This window comes from Colletotrichum jinshuiense, chromosome 9 (genome assembly GCF_051148585.1).
Source record: "Colletotrichum jinshuiense chromosome 9, complete sequence".
In the NCBI taxonomy this organism is placed as follows: Eukaryota; Fungi; Ascomycota; class Sordariomycetes; order Glomerellales; family Glomerellaceae; genus Colletotrichum; species Colletotrichum jinshuiense.
Window position 1 is genome coordinate 890,822 of NC_139316.1, and position 12,928 is coordinate 903,749.

The 12,928-nt window shown below is 48.8% G+C and overlaps 2 protein-coding genes across 2 annotated transcripts; both read left to right on the forward strand.

Annotated features, from left to right (window-relative positions):
* Positions 1–1,285: 1,285 nt before the first annotated feature.
* On the forward strand, positions 1,286–3,472 carry EsH8_IX_000260 (uncharacterized protein; the record flags this gene model as incomplete). The annotated part of the gene is made up of 3 exons (XM_083266596.1): positions 1,286–1,441; positions 1,521–3,318; positions 3,423–3,472. The coding sequence occupies 3 exons, from the start codon at positions 1,286–1,288 to the stop codon at positions 3,470–3,472; spliced, it is 2,004 nt and encodes a 667-aa protein (XP_083130161.1).
* A 1,814-nt stretch (positions 3,473–5,286) lies between these two features.
* On the forward strand, positions 5,287–6,710 carry EsH8_IX_000261 (WSC domain-containing protein; the record flags this gene model as incomplete). Its single annotated transcript, XM_083266597.1, has 2 exons — positions 5,287–6,447; positions 6,525–6,710. 2 exons carry the CDS (start codon positions 5,287–5,289, stop codon positions 6,708–6,710), a joined length of 1,347 nt encoding a protein of 448 aa, XP_083130162.1.
* Between the last annotated feature and the right edge of the window lie 6,218 nt (positions 6,711–12,928).

Consider the following 12,928-nt stretch of genomic DNA (forward strand, 5'->3'; position numbering starts at 1 on the left):
ATTGAAATGATGCAAACGTAGAGTTTTTGTAAATTGGCGCACAATCTATGACAACGTAATGCTGTGTAACACATCACCATAGCTGTATTCCGTGAGGAAGCGCGTCTATTAGGAGAGGATGCTGTCCTGGTTGGTTCAGCAACTCCAATCAAAGACAAAAATTATTTCAGGCATCTGGATGCCTTGCAAGGATAAATTGAAAGCAGAGCTGAATCTCTTTTAGTATCCAATCAGGGGCTCGAAGCATATCTATTCTGAATGCTGCTGGCCAGCCTGATCACTGAATTGAGAACGAATACGACGCCACCTCTTGAACGAGGATGCACTCTTTCCCGAACGGCAACCATATTGATATCGATATGAATTTCAACCAATAGAAATGTGTTTATAGACGCTGCCAAGCTCATCGCAATCTCGGCGGCGTCGTGTAACCATCCTTTCAATACCAGTGCAGTCAGCCATTGCGAACCCTATCACAGACTGCAATCTCCGTCAGCCTCTCGTCCCATCCACTATTGCAGCCTGTCAGCACCTGAATTTATCTTGCTGCAGTGAATCAGAAATTTACCTGAATTAAAAGACTTAGTATACAGAGTGTTGGATTTGATGACAGGTTGTCGGTGTCAAGTTTTGGCCGATCATTAATCGTATGAACGACTTCCAAAGGGACCGGGCTGTGAGCCTCCTCCGAGAGTGCGCGCGGGATGCCAGATGCAAGAGTATTCCGTTGCTCGATAAACTTCGCCAGGATACTGCACGAGATGGAGGGCCTTCGTATGCAATATCCGACCTTGCAACATCACAGGATAAGCGGGAGATGCTGCCTAGCTACGCAAAGGTTCAAAGGTGTATCGAGAGAAACCGCAGACTCCTGGATTGCGGTTGCCGCCTTTGTCAACCTCCGGATTGTGTCAATCGAAGTGGAAGTCTTGCCGAACAGCTTTACGGCGTCAACATCTACAAGCCCGAGAAGCTTCAGGATCTTGTAACCTTGATCTTGTGCGGATGTCTATTCGTTTTTCGCGAATCTGAGGTGCTGCGAGAAAAGAGTTTGGTGGAATATCTTTACGACCATCGATCCGATACAGGAAGACATACTCGACTTTTCAGCCGTTTAGGTCCAACGGTGCTACCTGAGCAATGCAGCCACTATATTGACGGGCCTATGGGTGCAGAGAGGAGGGACATTGATTTCGCCAAAAATGTCTGCAACACGTGCCGCTGGGCAATATTTCAAGACGCCTTTGACTTGAAAAAGTCGGTCGCGGACATCCGGTTTTTTACAATGGACTGGGAGATGCCAGAAGATATCGAGAACATGAGCAAAAAGAATTTACCTTTCATCTATGAAGATGAACAATTAATCAACAGTGAGAGAGGCAATCCGAAGTTTTACGTTTGTAAAATGGACAAGAACTTCTGCCAGCCGGAGCAACTAGAGGTCAGCCAACTCATCCGCCGTTGGCCGTGCCGGCATCAAATACCGCTGTGCCAACAATACTAATTTCTAAATCATTTAGGACATTGCAACATTTCGCAAGGTATATCACTACCAACTGCATGACGCTGAGTATGGAATCAAACATGCCAAAGCGGAGGCTCGGATTGCATACAATATGTCAAGACGACATAAAAATATTGCTTGGCTTAGGTTTGCTTTCAAGTATGAATCCTCAGATCACGAATTTGTCGAGCTCGTCTATCCGCAATATGATACAAATCTTGGGGAGCTTTTGTCGCGATCAAGTACACAAACACCCACCCTGGGTTCGGAACACAAACACGAATTAGTCGATGAGCCTTTATGGAAGGCGATGCTAGAAATTGTCAGTGCCGTTGCAGAAATGCATCGGGCTATTGAAGACCGCGCTATCACTTGTTCGGGCCACATGGACATCAAACCAGCCAACATCCTAGCCAATGAAAACAATGATGGCACTCAGAGCTTGTACCTGACGGATTTTGGCCACGCGGCTCATACTTCGTTTCGGAATGCCACCTCCGCCTATGCACCTCCACGGCCAGAGAGTGGAGTGACCTCGTCATTCAAAACATCGTATGATACCTGGTCGCTGGCTTGTGTGCTACTGCAAGTTTTGGTGTTTATCAAACGCGGAAAAGCAGGGCTAGAAAGTTTTGACTCTCGACGACGTGAGCAACATGCAGATGCTGCGTTTTGGACGAAACTAAATACAGGAACATTTGTTCTTCGAAAAACCGTTGACGACACATTGAAAAAGTTTGAAGCTGAAGAGTTCCCGCGTACAACAGGGGTAGTTGGCCAGATTCGCGCCATGTTGAACACCAACCCGAATGACAGGCCTAAAATAGGCCTCTGTCTAGACTTATTCAAAAGCCTAGAACATGAAAAGAACCCAGACAACCAGGACCTCATAATGTGCGGCTCAGAAAAGTGGAAGGTGGAGTTTGCTTCCGCTTCATTGATGCGGAAATACCCAGTCGAGATAACTATCTATCGTGACTCAAGACATCGGTTCTGGGATCTTCAAAGAAATTCAAGAGCAGAGCTAATCACTATCGACCTGTCTGAGAGGAATGGGAAAGAACTCAGGAGTACATATCCATGCCGACTGGAGTTAATCATGCCTCATGCATTTTTCAGCAGCCAGGACGATTCTACACAGCAACAGTTCGTCTGCCGTTTCAAAATGCTTCACAGAGATCACAAATTTTACTTCTCCAATAAAACCGAATACTTAAGGTTCTTGGAGGTTATCACTTGTCAGCATATCCTACCAAATATCACAGACAAGGGGACTAGAGGTGCAACTGAATTTCCAATTTCAAGTTGCAAAATAAAAGAAAAAGGTAAGATATTAAGTGAATTGGTTGCAGAGAATCGTTGCTTTAATGGTGGAAACCTTCAAATTTGGAAAGAGCTTTCAGATGCGAAATACGATGAGCTATACAAACGCATGCCATCTTCTGTCTCCCACAAAAACATGTCGAACACAACCAGAACAAAATACCAGGATCGAAGGAAGGTCCACGGTTGGAAGATAATGCTCTGGACTCTAGAAGCATCGACTAAAGACAGAGTATGTGTATTATTGGATATAGGGAAAAAAGAATGGGCGCTCGATTATAAGCACCAAAATGAACAAAAAAGGCGCATACGTGTGGTACGGAAAGGATTCTTTGGCAAGATTCTCGGATGGGTTTTCAAACCCGAGTCTCCAGCACATGCAACGCAAGACCTTCAATATCCAGGAATTCCAATTGACCCAGATCAGCTCGACAAGTTTGAAGGAAGGCTAGAATTTACTCAGGTATCCATTGACTTGATAAATGAAGAAGGTTAGTCACCGTGCTTTTCCCTCCTTCAGATAGAGGAACTTTACTGCCCACCTTTTCAAGGGTTTTAACCTGGTATTAAAGCAATAAGTACTCACAATGTGTAGACAGAGATATTTTGGTTAATATTTTAAAGAGGGAAGGGTTCAAAATCTAAAACTTAGGGGATGCGAGTTTATCGGAACCGCGAATGTTACTCACGTTGGAGTGATTTCAATTTCGAGGCGATTTACCACACGTAGCCGGTCGATGTAATATAATCATAACATATACGAAATGCAGCTGCTTCTTGTGACGCAAAAGTGGAACAGCCAACCACACGACACGTAACGTCAGGCCCCTGGGTCTTCGTCCCCCCCCCCAAACACACGAGGATAGCCAAAAAGTACTTCGAGCGACATCTGCTATCATACATAATTGCCATGGACTAGTTGTTATGCTTATATATTATATGTAGAAGGGCGTGGCGATCAGTTACTGAGTAGATGTCGTGAGAGTAAATTAGTGGAGGATTCCCCTTCCCGCCTGTCACCGTCAGCCCGGTGTTGTAATAATCACATCCATGGATTACCTCATCTTTGGGAAACTGGACGGGATCCTGAATTTAACAGTGGGTAGAATGTGCCAGATTGCAAAGCACGAGATGTTCAGGTTGGTGAACTGAGAATTGTCCACGCCTCATTGACAACTGAGCTCTCAAATCGTCTTGTGCGCGTTGAAAGCGTTGCTCCTTTCCTGGGTCTTGGACTCAAAGTCCTGAGCATCCGGAAAGAATCGACCGATGGTTTTGGCCGGCGCTGGGTAGAGTGGAGCTTCGTTCCCCGAGGTCTTGCTTGTGCCGTCCGGTTTGCCAACCCAGTCTTAGCGCTTAATGACTTCTTGATAGGTTCCCGAAATGACATATCTACAGGTAGTCGCTGAAAAGTTACAGAGAATCTTTACAATAAGAGAGATGGTTTTCAGAGGAGCTAGGTACTTGATAGTTATATAATACAGTTTAAATAGATGCAACTTGTTTTGCCGACGTGCCGATGTGGCTTGTATGCACGGTCTGTCCGCTAGCATCTGCGATTGCTGATGTTTCCGTCAAGCGACCAATTGCTTTCTATTTCTCTGGCAATTTGAGGCTTCAGGTATGGGAAAACACTTAATCGTCCAGTTTTGTTTTAGCAATTTGGCTCGCTTCAATCATAGGGAAACCTTACTGGGGGCTAATATAACTATTGGTGTGGCGTGGGGGTAGCGTGCGGCGTGCCAAACGGGAAATCCAAAAGGAGCTTCACCTAGAACAAAGACACACACTAGTCATCTACCCCTGAGCTGAGCGGCGGACCATCCCAAGAGGACTGTTTTGAGGCCCAATGTAGCAATATGCTAATGGCACTTTACCTAAATTGCAGAAGCCTGGAATCAACTCGGCTCGGCGCCACGAGTTCACATCATCCACAGCAACACAAATTTCAGTTTAAACACCGGAAAAACAACTTTTGGATGAAACCCGCCTATTACATAGCGGGCGGTTAGTTCCGGTGGTAAATAGGAGTTGACTACCCGGACATTTCGGCTGCCGTTCAAAGATATCCCGCAGAGTAATGGATTCTTCAGGGGGGCTAACGTATCCCAGGTAGCCTAACTAATGAAGTTCAATGAGTCTGCTTATATTTTAATACTGGTCCTGGAATACTCCTGTGGATTGAACTACTTCCTATCCTTCCACTCCCTTAACTTCCTTGTCTTGCTGTCTGGATTGGTCGCCATTCTTTGCGGTCCTTTCTTCATAACCTTGCTACTATGGTTTCCACTCATTCAAGCCTGCGGCTTCTGCCGCTTTACTCTCTCTTTTTCAACGCAGTCTCTGCTCTGCCTGGCATTCATCCTGTGCGGGATCTCACATACACCCCATTGGGTTGCTTCAAAGACAATGTGGATGGCAAGCGAGCTCTTAGCGCCGCAAATACTGCGGCTGACGACATGACGATTGCCAAATGTGCTGCCTTCTGTTCCATGTACGATCTCTTTGGCGTTGAATATGGCCGTGAGTGCTACTGCGGCAGCTCGCGCGATCCCGGCAGCATGCAAGTCGACTCCACGGACTGTTCTTTTGCTTGCGCTGGCGACCCGAACAGCGTTGACAGATGCGGGGCCGGAGATCGCCTGAACCTGTACAGCAATTCGAATCCCGTGGTCCGGGGACCCGCCTCCTTGCCCGGAATCACATCCCTCGGGTGTTTCGTTGACAACGGGCAGCGCGTACTCCCGAGCAAGAGCATCAGCGCCAACGACATGACAGCAGCAAAATGCGCAGCCAACTGCGCCGGCTACGACTATTTTGGCACACAATGGTCCTCGGAATGCTACTGCGGCAGCATCGCGCCAACAGTCCCGGCCCCTGCATCCGATTGTGACAAAGCGTGCTCCGGCAACGATGACGAGCTCTGCGGTGGTAGCATGCGACTTAATGTCTACAAGAACGCCCCCGTATCGACGACGCCGGTCAGCTCGCCGGGCCAGACGACAGATGCCACAACGCCGGCAATCTCTGGCTTCGAGTACCAGGGTTGTTATACGGACAACGTCCCGCAGCGCGTGCTTACTGGAAAGGTCGTTGTCGATCCCGCCATGACTTTGGAGAAGTGTGCAGCTTCGTGCAGCGCCAACGAGTATGCCTGGTTTGGTGTCGAATACAGGGGCGAGTGCTACTGCGGTACCCAGCTGGATGGGGCCAGCATGAAGGTGTCCGCAGCTGAGTGTGACCTTGCTTGCAACGGCAACCAATCTCAGCAGTGCGGTGGTGCCAACCGTCTCAACCTGTACATGAGCCCAACCCTATCTGGTACTACGCGGAGCAACCAGAACTCACTTGGATCCTTCCGGTACAAGAGCTGTTGGACCGACAATGTGAACGATCGGTCGCTCAAGGTCGTCGACTATCGCTCCGATGACATGACGGTCGAGAAGTGCGCGGCAAGATGCCAGGACTACCTGTACTTTGGCCTCGAGTACTCACGCGAGTGCTACTGCGGCAATGAAATCATTGGCCAGGCGGCACCAGAAACCGAGTGCGGCATGATCTGTATGGGTGCGGACAACGAGTGGTGCGGTGGCCCTAACCGACTGAACCTGTATACACAGGTGACAGCATCGGTGTCGGCTAGTACTAGCAGCATCGTGCCGTCAACTCCCGACTCCTTCAGTAGCAGCAGTAGCAGCAGCAGTCTGTCGAGCTCTCAGAGTTTGGCTTCATCCTCCTCGTCGGCACTGGATTCGAGCAGCAGCACCACAAGCAATGTGCCAGACGCCCAAACTTCCTCGTCATTCTCCCCATCGGCATCAGAATCAAGCAGCAGCACCAGTACTATGATAACCACAACTTCCGACTCAGTCAGCAGCAGTAGCAGCAGTGTGTCTAGCTCTCAGCTATCCTCGTCATTCCCATCGTCGACTTCGACAACACCCACAACGACGACAAGTTCAGCTCCTGAGCTAACAACCATCACTTCTTGCCCTCCAACGCCTACATACAACCAGAACCCGGAGTACTGTTACGCTTCTCCAAGCCTTCCTGGATTTTGCTCCTTGATCACCTCTATGCGACCACCCAGCGCACAAAGCATGAGCTTCTCTCTGTTATATTGCAAAAATTCATTGACTCAATACAGACCTGCTCCCCCTCAGGCAACAACCTGTTTCCCGACTCAATACAATGCTGGAGCGAACCAGGCGGCTCTGACTTCAACTTTGAGCAGCGTGTATCAGTGCTTGATAGCGCCTTCAAACTCACTTTTCTGCCAATCCGACTCGAACTGCGTGACAAATACGTACACCGTCGGGCAGGTGCCATTACCCACCCCATCCATCGGCGTTGATGTACTCAAAGATGGCGGATTGGAATCCGGCAACATGGACAGTTGGACCAAATCCACAGTCGGGAATGCGCTTACAGCAGTTGTTGACGGTACCCGACCCAGATCAGGGAGCATGGGTCTCAGTTCGTACTTCGACAATAGCAACACCGGCACCGTGACTTACAATCGCATCATGAGAGTTGAGCCTGGGAAGACATACCAGTTTCAACTTTACTGCTCGCACACCAATCCGAACGCATGGGTGTTTGTGTATCTCTATACGCTTCCCAACACTGCTTCGGTAAGCTACAACGATGCCATGTTGCATGGTGTGCCAGCGAACCAGTGGGTGACGAGAACCGTGACTTTTACGTCCATCGCGTCTTTTGTGCAGCTAAGATTTTACATTGGCAGCAATGGCCAAGGGCAAGGGAGCCCAGATTTCCGAGACAATGTGTACATTGATGATATCACCCTGACTCGCCTCAATTAAGAACAAGGTGCTGTCTATGACTGGATTATTTGCTTCAGGTTTTTGTACCCGGTTTGCTTCAAGTCTTGGAAATTCTGAATGCACGGGGAGATGCGCCGAACTCCTACACACATCAGATACGGGACATTGTCAGAGGAGAACATGGACAGTACATAAAAATGTAAAATATTTATTCACTGTACTTATATGTGTCAGGCTTGACTTGGAATTTTGTTGATAGGTATTGTTGGTGTTTGTTCTCGTAAATAACCCTGTTGGTGTTTACTGCCCAGCCATCTCTCGTCTCGGTGCTGAAATAAGTGAAATTTGTACATTGTCAAGAGAAACCCACAAAGGTAGAAAATTGGAATCAAGCCTTGGTGAGAGCGAAACACAATCACCTCCGGACTTAAGTAGCTCAGCTCGTTAACGATCAATACGACACTGATTCATGACCAACTTACACGGTTGCTACCCGCTTTACGAGACTTAACATACTGGGTTAGTAAGGGTTCCAATGCTTAATAAGTAAGTTAACCAAGAGTGTAGACGAAGAAATCGTAACATGAACTACGTCTTCGACAGCTACGCAATGGATGTAGAATAGTCATATGCTTGAGTGACCGCATATTGTTCGTGGGTAGCATTCATTACATTATAGCTTGAGAAACACAAAACAACTGTTTCATGGGGTTTTGGTTGTGAAAGTGAAAACGATGCTTGCTTAATAGCCATTAATGGACTAAACCTGCCCGGAGAGAACTTGATCTTTCATGGGAGGTCAGCGTGGCGACGCTGACTCTGTCCCAAGTCCGACCGAGTCGGCTCAATTCTAACGATGTCTTTTTTTTAAAAAAAAATTGTTTAGTTTTAATTTCCCTGACTCAAGAACCGCTTTCTGTCGAAATTTCTATTTAACTAGAGTTATTTTTCATCGGAATGTATTGTCTCGTTTCCAAAAGTTGTGCAAACCCACGGTCCGTGGAAATTTCAAAGCCTGAATCGAGAGCCAAGGCATGATATTGTTTGTGTAAGGCAGGAGACCCATCATGAAAGAAATCTCCACGGGGAATCCAAGTCTCATTAAACCAGAATGTATCCAGTCATCCCTCTTATTGTAGTGATTGTTGCTAATCAGATTTACTCTGGCCTTCTGCCGTTTCTCGGAGAGCCTGGACGTTGACAGCCAGGGTTGACATTATTGAAGATAAGGGCTCTATGTAACTATGTTATGTATGATTTCCCAACCTTGTTTAAACCGCTTCATTTCGACCATGTTTTGATAAAGTGTGAGTAGGTAGCAATGATTTAGCCTTGACAATTTCAGTCGCACGGAACCTGGTGTCATCACCTTGCACCGAGCATCAATTGTCGCCATTAAGGACCCAATAGCTGACAAAGTACGTCCCTGTTACCGCATGCCTGCTGGTCTGAGCGAATAGCAACTGTAAGCCTCCATAAATCATACGTAGGTCCCGGTACTGCGAACCTTTCGCGTCACCGCCAGTTCCAGCTTCCTCCTCGAAACAGTGACCATTTTAAGAAACTTCCCACGGCCCTCCGTCTTACGTTCTGAAGGTCCCCATGCTGATTCCCGCGCAAATTTGTGAATGAGGAAGCTCCCCGTGAGCAATTCTTTCCAGTTCCAAAGACAAGAACGGCACAGTGCCAAACTGGTTTGCGGGAATTCCTAGACCCGAAAATTTCCACATTGAGGCGTAAACATCGTGAATAATCGTAGCGGATGTAACAGCGGCATAAGGGTCGGGCTACGGATGCTGGATGTCCTGAATCGGAAAGAAGATCGCACATTGGGAGGTAGCACTGCAGGGCTCTGCATCCACGGACTACCCCGCCGAGCGGCACCCTACCTAGGTAGCATGGCAACGCTATCCAGAAGACCCATGAGCCTGTCTTCGACGATCAAAGCCTAGGCCCAGAAGACGAAATGGAGGAGAGGGCCGACGGGAGTGTGGCCTTCAAAACTCCGAAAGGAGGGCCTTGGCATGTGCTTGACGTGTTGACATGTTTTGTATATGCAATAGCTGCGACAATAAGCAACGCTGGCATGCTCGGAGACTAACTGCGCACTAGGCCCAAGGGATGTCGCAGATATAGAGTGGTTTTAGGCCGATCCAGAGCTGTCAAACTGAAGCTTGACCACGATCGGCTGTCGCCTGACCTCATGGCTTTTTCTACAACGACGGCCTGCAGCAAACGCTCTTAAAATTGTGATGCGTGTCAGCCTTGGCCATATAAACAAAGCAATAAAAAGGGCCCCAGAACTGCTGTGGCAAGTTACACCAGTAGCGAGAAGCATATATTGCTTTTCTGCGGGGTGTAACATCGACCGTCCTCAGTTCCAGACTTGTAGTTGTCTTGGAGAGACTAGGGAGGGGTTGCGGCTGACAGGCCCAAGAAGGTTTGACTAGATCGACGTGTCCATCAGTTTCGTAAACGAAATCGTTGCCATACCTGGGCGTGTCTTGGCTATATCTGGAAATCCCCGGAAGGAGAGTCTCCTCGCTGTAGTGGGGGTCCATGTATCGAGAGCCGATTGGAGCTCCAAAGACACTTTCTAATATCGTCGGCGCCCTCAATATGGTCGATTGAAGTATCGCAATGTAAATCCGGGAGCTAGCTCTCTCTAGGCATTGCTAACTATGAGACAGAGTTACAGTCTTGGCGGAGATGGCCTCTGTGGTATTCAAATCGAGTCTGGACGAGACGAATTATGCCACGACACTTGATCAAGTTTGAGCCGGGTAGTATAGTCGGAAGTGGTCCAAAAGAACCTTGTAAACAAACCAAAAACAGCGGTTTGATGGTCACGAAGACGAAAAAGGTGGCAAGAAGTTGGCTTAAATTGCGAAATGAGACATATGATAACCTAGATCACGGCATACAAACTGATAGTTAGGCAGTCCGACTTATCGAACAAAGATGAGCCGTAGATTCTATGGGTAGTTAAAATGTCGGATAAGGGTCTATCTGCCGGAGAGGGATATCACTAAAGTTCTCGGAGTTTGATTCAACTGGAGAATTTTAGGTCACGACCCGGGGAGCTGCTAGGAGGCCTTCATTTCGCCTATGCAAGACCTCAACGCCCCGAGTCGAGAATGCAGGTCTCTCCGGTAGAAGAACCTTCCCACAGTTCAACTCTGGGTGCCATGAGCAATACGCGTGTTTGTGCCGCATCGAACCGTATGCCTTACAAGTGCTCGAATGATCGTCCAACCCCTCCAGAGTCACCGGGCACAAACCACGTCTGCAGGGGCGAGTTGATCTTCAGAGTGGCGAGGAGTCGCAGGCCACAAGATCAAGGCGGAGGTGGCAGCCGCGATGGATCCCTCTGACTTGCTGGCGCCTTGACCTATGCCTCAAATTCAAACTATTGATACTGGGGCTCTCGCTTCCAGAACATACGTTCAGAAGGTTATTGTAACCTTGGTTTCCTTGTCGCGCCGTGTGGCTGAGTAGTTGAGTAGCTGGGTGGTTCCGTGATGTGCGTTGCAGCCGCCGCTGAAGCAGGCCCAGACCACTATCGCTTTCTAAAAAAGGACTCCCCATGGGCTCAACCGGGGACTACATGTCGATTCCGGTAGAGCCACTTGCATCGTGACAGCTCCCGAGTGATTCAACAAAGTTTAGCCTGCACGTGGTGGCAATATAAAATTTCTCCTTTCTTCCGAGTCCCCAGATTCGATTTCCGTTGTTAAGCTTGAATAAACGCACAGTAGCCTATTGGGGGGCACCCTTGCCCTTCTGTCGGATTGGATGAGAGGCAGCCTTATTCGATAGACGCCATCTATGTAGGCCCGGATGAGCCGTATGCGGCAGCCTTCTTGTTGCACGGGAAACGGGCAGGAAATGGTTGTATGGCCGTTGCATAGATTAATTGGGACTCGTCCTGTATGAGACCGGATTTGTATTCAGATGACCAGGTTTGCCTGGCACGCCTGCGTTGTGATGATCAGGTATCATCGGGCCTGGCCGCCCGACAACCGCCAATCCCACAGCGGCTGGGCATGGTCGCATGCCGCTCGACGGTTTGCTTGCGGCTCGTGAGCGGCCCGGGGAACATGGTACCCGTCCGAATCGTTCTGCGAATCATTCACGCGCAACTGTTGTGGATTACCGCCGGCCGGCTTTCCTGGCAGTGATGCTGTCCTGGTCGTGGCCAAATTGGTAGTAAAATGGAGGATCTTACGAGATCAGCTGGGCAGCGGGTCATGACAGGGACTTTTGCCCTGGGGATGAGCAGACCTTCTGCTGCAGTCCCATCCTACATGCAGCATCCGCTAGGGAAACTCCCCGACAATCCACTAGGAATGCCGGGTATCATGCCGGCTCCGATAAGTTGGATCTGGACCTACGTCGGAGCTGTTTGTCGCCTTGGAACAAGTCATCTCTGCAATGAATGTGTAGACGAGCTCCAGGCTCCGTGAACCATTCATTGCGGAAGCCAAAAGTTGATTCACGCATATTGTAGGGCACGTAGGGCACGAACCGGCCATTCGGTTTCTCGGTCCTGATGCGGTCAGATAAACCCCCCTTGCTTCGCTGAAAGAAATTAGAAGAACAATCCATGGAACATGTCACTTGTCTGAAGGAAGGACGGTCCAGCTGCCGAAGCCCCCAGCGGAGACTAGCTCGACCCTGTGTTGGTCGAAATTTCCAAAAAGGAAAAAAGCACCCTGAACGGGATCTACTGACGGACAGCGATACCCAAACTTCGCCGCACGAGGCAAGTCCAAGGAATGGTTGCTTCCTCTAAGCCCCAGACTGCAACCCAATGTTACAGGCTACCATCGATCCACTTGACCATCCGTAGTCACTTGACTGCCGCCCAACTCTAGTAATTTAGCGTAACAACATCTGTGGGGATGAATGTATTGGCCCAGACGTGAGGATCACGGCAACGTCAACCAATGACAGTGTGATCCCTTGTTGTTCATTCTCCGGTTGAGAGGATTCATGCAGTGGCGGCACAGGCAAGTCAAGGCGGCATGGAAATTTCGAGTAAACGGAGGTGAATGCTTTGTGGTTCCGACTCGTGTTGAAATGAAGATGAGCTCTCTAGTTGCGGCGTCTGGGCTGGAATCTAAACTGAGCAGATATTGATGTGTTTGCTTTCGACGGAGCTCGTTTTGTTTCAACACCAATGTTGTACCTCGGCGGAATCCTGGTAATGAAATGCAGGGGAAGCTAGTAGTCAAAAAGGACCGCCGAATCAACACTTGTGACTGGCTGGTCTCTTTTGCCGGATGAACTACCCAGGCAGCATGTCTAGGTG